This window comes from Tupaia chinensis, unplaced genomic scaffold, assembly GCF_000334495.1.
Source record: "Tupaia chinensis unplaced genomic scaffold, TupChi_1.0 Scaffold000165_2, whole genome shotgun sequence".
Taxonomy (NCBI): domain Eukaryota; kingdom Metazoa; phylum Chordata; class Mammalia; order Scandentia; family Tupaiidae; genus Tupaia; species Tupaia belangeri.
The window spans coordinates 4,406,202-4,410,880 of NW_006159640.1; the positions used below are offsets into that span (position 1 = coordinate 4,406,202).

Consider the following 4,679-nt stretch of genomic DNA (forward strand, 5'->3'; position numbering starts at 1 on the left):
TCCTCCTTGAAACACATTTGGCTTCTGGGACTTCACATTATTCTTATCTTCCACCTTCCTCCTTTCTCCTTTGCTGGTTCCTCTTCTTTTCTCTTTTTCCATTCTCACTCTCAAAATGATGCCCTTGGGAGAGGAGATTGGGAGATTGAGAAGAGAGGATAAGGTATAAATTAATCATCCCGGAAACTAGGAATGTAAATGTCTAGGGAAGTATGATATGCTTTTAAGTAGCATATTTGATGAAATTTTAAAATAAAGCAAATAGTTTTATAGATTTTTTTCTCAAACACATTCAGTTGAATGGATGCAGACACAAAAGTCAGTAGAAATTGGACTTAGACAGACTTGTAGTTTTTCTAGGAATATATAATGAAACAAAAATAGGGCAGAAAAATCAAAGGAACAAGAGGATGGTTATAATTAATTCCCATGGAATTTTTTTAGTTTTTTTTCTCAGAGGGCATGTGCACTTAATGGAGAGAAATGGAGAGAGACAGAGAGAAGGAAAGTGAGAAATCACCTCCCAGTGGGGCTGGCCATGCCACAATCCCCTCTTCTATGTCCTCTTTTGATTTGGGGCATGCCCATACATGTTCCTGATATGATTTTCAAGCCACCAGATCTGGGACTCAAGCTGTACAGTTGGCCATGTGGTAATCCAGCACCTTAGCCACCAAGTCACCTGCTAGCCTCAAATCCCATGGAATTTAAAGTGGGTACTGAGGAAGATATCAAGACTATGAGGAACAGTGAATAGTTGGTAGCATCAATGGGTTAGATGTTTTACTAAAGTTGAAAGAATATAGGAATCAGGGTAATGAAAGAACTGAGTTCAAAAGGTAAGGGGCAGTAGTCAGAAAATGAAATAGTGAAGCTGAAAGCTGTGGTGAGGAACTAGGATGAGGGAGTTAGACGCCTGGAGAACCCAAAAGTCTTGCACTTGTATGACCCTGAGAGTGAGTGTCTCCTCACATTTTATGCCCTAGGGGCTTCACTTGCCTACCTGGCTCACTTGAGTCTCTGTCCTGACTGAGTGAGAGTATGGAAGGGTTTGCAATTACCAGTAACAACAGAGTCTAGTGAATGAATGTGGAATGAATGGCTAAGTAATCGACAGAGTACAATTCAGGGAACTAAGAGGCTAAGGTATAAAGAGGATCATTTACCTATATATTGAAAATGACAAAAATTAAGAGCAGCTTTTGGAGGAAATAACTGAGTAATAAAGAAGTTATTAAGAAATGTAAAAACAAAAACAAACAAACAAAATGACCTGGTAACTGGTAGTACATAACGACAATACAGAGAGAGTGGGTGATACAGCCTGGTAACAGAAAATTCAAGTTGTGGGGTTTTAGGGAAGAGAAAGGGAGAATAATTTTTAAATGGCAATGAAGAGCAAGAAGGACACCTACTCCATCACCAGGCCTAGGAGTAGAAAGGGCAGTGAGATTTAAATAAAAAATTAAAAAACAAAACAAAGCAAAAACAGCTAAGCACTTGATAGAATTTCAGTGGAAGCAGAAGCCTTGGCACAAACCTAGATTTACATTAGAGCAAGTCTGGGGAGGTAATTTTTTTAATTTTTTTTTTTTGAGAAGTTTCTGCTATAGGGTGCATGCGCTTGCCAGAAAGAGAGACAGAAAGCGAAAGATCACCCCTAGGGATGGCCACACTGCAATCCGTTCTCCTCCATTCTCCTCTCAGGATCTTGGGCACGCACGCACATGCACCTGGCGTGAGTTTAAGCCACTGGGTCTGGGACTCGAACCACAGTTGACTACATGGGAATCCAGTGACATAGCCATTATGCCAACTGCTGGTCCCTGGGGAGATAACTTTTAAGGAAGATGTTGTTCATGAAGATTTTTCTAGTAATGAACTAAATTTCAGAGACCATATAGGATGGGTTGGAGAAGTTGTGGAGAGATCAGGGGAGAGAGACTTACAGAGACTTTTGGAGTGTTGGAAATGAGATGAACTGACAGTTTGGTGTTCTTTCAGTTACTGCTAATAAACGAGAATAAAAAGCACAGTAAGATTAGTCCTAGGAGATTCAAAAGCAGGGTTCAGAAAGTGGTGAATAAAGAGGAGTGGGTTTCTGAGGCTAATATGAACCCATTCTGTTTTTGTCAATGAGTGATATCTTCCTTCTACCATCTTGGAGTAACTTTTGAGAATACAAAATGAACATGTTAAGATTTTTTTCTTAATGGACAGAAATACAGATAATAGTTTGCAAATATCAATTTGAGGTATCATTTAGCATATTAAATTTATTCTTTTAGAATGAACAACGAATTCCAGCTGGAAAAGCTTTAGAATATTTAGCTAAACATTCAGAAGATCCACTAAAAGTGCTTACAGCTTTAAAGTAAGTAATCCACATCTTGTGTAAGCAAAAGGATTTCTTCTTCCCATCTTACTCTTTCTCTGTAAACTGCCAAAATAGCCAAAATAGTGCTGATGAGCCCAATGCTGACTATAGCAACTATTAACTCAGATGCTCGAAGTAAAAAAATAAATAAATAAAATAAAAAAAGTGGCAGTCGAACTTGATCTTCCTTTTCTTCCTAGGAAGGAAAGTGGTTTGCCAAAAGAACTTTTACACACAGTAATGAGGCAAAGAAGGTGAGATTGGGACATGGTAACTATTAATGATATGACTGAGAAAATACCAGTGTGAAAAATTAAAAACAGGGGTTCTAGAGTGGTTCTCTCTTGGTCAACTATACCTGAGGCCATACTTCCAAAAGGAAATAGAATCTTAGAAATAAGAGTCAAAAAGAGTCTTGAGATACTTGCCTCCAGTCAGGTAAATATATAAAGTCACCCAGGACAGATGATACTTTAAAAAAGTGTTTTAGAGTCTTAAACTTGACTACTACCTTATTTTGTCGGTTTGTCATTATACTGCCAGATGTCTTCAAAGAATAGTGATTCAAGTTTTTGTGGTACTCAAAAGCCTCCAGGTTCCTTTATAAAATTCCTAATATAAAGACTTGTACATGATACCTGACATTCCAGCAGGTGATTTTTTTTAACTATCTAAGAAATTGTAGGGACTTGTTTTTCATTGTTGTTGTTATTTTCAGTTTTGCTATGGGGGGGGGGGGGTATCCTCTCTGGGGTCCTCACTGGAGAGGAGATACAGCTAGAAAGAGAGAGGGAAAGTGAGAAATCACCTGCCAGGGGGGATGGTCATGCTGCTGTCTCTCCTCTTAAGGTTTTAGGCATGCACACACATGAGTTTTTTTCAAGCTGCTGGATCTAGGACTTGAACTGCACAGTCGACCATGTGGGATCCAGCCACCTTAACCTCCATGCCACAAGCTGGTCCAAGATTTTAAGTAACACTTTTGTTTTAAAATACTTTGATTCAATTCTTCTTTCAAAATTAAAAATAAGTATATTTTCTTTGCAGTCATCTATAAATAATAAATGCAAATATCTATAAATAAAATCAAATTAATCTCTCTTTTACCATCTCTGTTCTCACTTCTGTCTCCTGGGGTAATCAAGGTTAATAACTTATATATATTCTTTCACATGTGTCTTCCTAAAAATCATTTTTTATATTACTTTATCACACAGGTGTTTGTTCCATCTTGTTCTTCCAGATATTTCTAAAATGCCAGAATCTGAAAATAAGTAAGTTATTTCAACAGAAATTATGTATTTTCCATTAGAAAAATTATAGTAACTTTCTATCTGCTTATGTTGAGAGATGTATAGTGTAATGGTTATGATCACCGTAGGCTTTGAGGCCAGTCTTCCTGTGTTCATTTCCTATCTCTGCTACTTATTAAATATGTAACCTTAAGTACATTTCTTAACTTCTCTGGGTTTCAATTTCCCCATCTGTAAATGGAAATAATACCATACCTACCTCGTGGGGTTGCTGTGATGACTCAAACAGTTAATGCATACAAAAGACAAAAGATAAATGTGATCTGAACAGAATATAAGTTAATACATGGAAGAGGTTTAGAGTGCCAGGCAATTAATAAGCTCTCAATAATATCATCTATGATCTAATTATAATATTTTATCTGTTTCCTCTGAGAGACTCAAATATAGACATACCTCTTATTTTCACACAGAACATATAACCAGGATGACTTGTTGATTCTGATTCTATTAGGTCGTCAGGGAAGTCATGACATGTTTTTCTGTGATGACTTTCCTGACGACCCAATATATCAGCTCAGCTGGAAGTACTCAAATATGTTTCTGATCAGTTTAATATCTGTAAATATGGAATATCTACATATCAGTTTAATATCTGTAGATATGTAATAATATCTCTATTTCAATTTTTCTTTATGCATTTGCAACTGGAGGCAGTATATTTTTTCAACTAAATTCTTTGAGAAATATATTTGAGATAACATTGGACATACAACTTTTTCTTTTTTTTTTTTTATTTTATTATCATCATAATCTTCTTTCTATTACACTAGATTACATATAACTTTACATTGACTTCCATTGCTTTTTCAAAAGGGAATGCCATGCATGTCAGTCAATACAGAGATATCAATCTCCCCGCTTTATCATTCAATATCTTTTCCATGCTTTTCCCAATAATTATTATTATAATTTTTTAAACAGTCAATCACTATTTCTCATTTTGCTTATTAAAAAGACTTCACCCATCATGAAATACTTCCCAGACC

General features: G+C 36.3%; 1 protein-coding gene across 1 annotated transcript in view; it reads left to right on the forward strand.

Moving 5' to 3' along the window:
• The window catches only part of TEX11 (testis expressed 11), a 514,378-nt gene that overhangs the window by 400,808 nt on the left and 108,891 nt on the right, over positions 1-4,679 (forward strand). Inside the window, 2 exon segments of the mRNA XM_027770916.1 lie at positions 2,289-2,374; positions 3,595-3,651. Of these exon segments, the coding sequence (XP_027626717.1) occupies positions 2,289-2,374; positions 3,595-3,651 (143 nt within the window).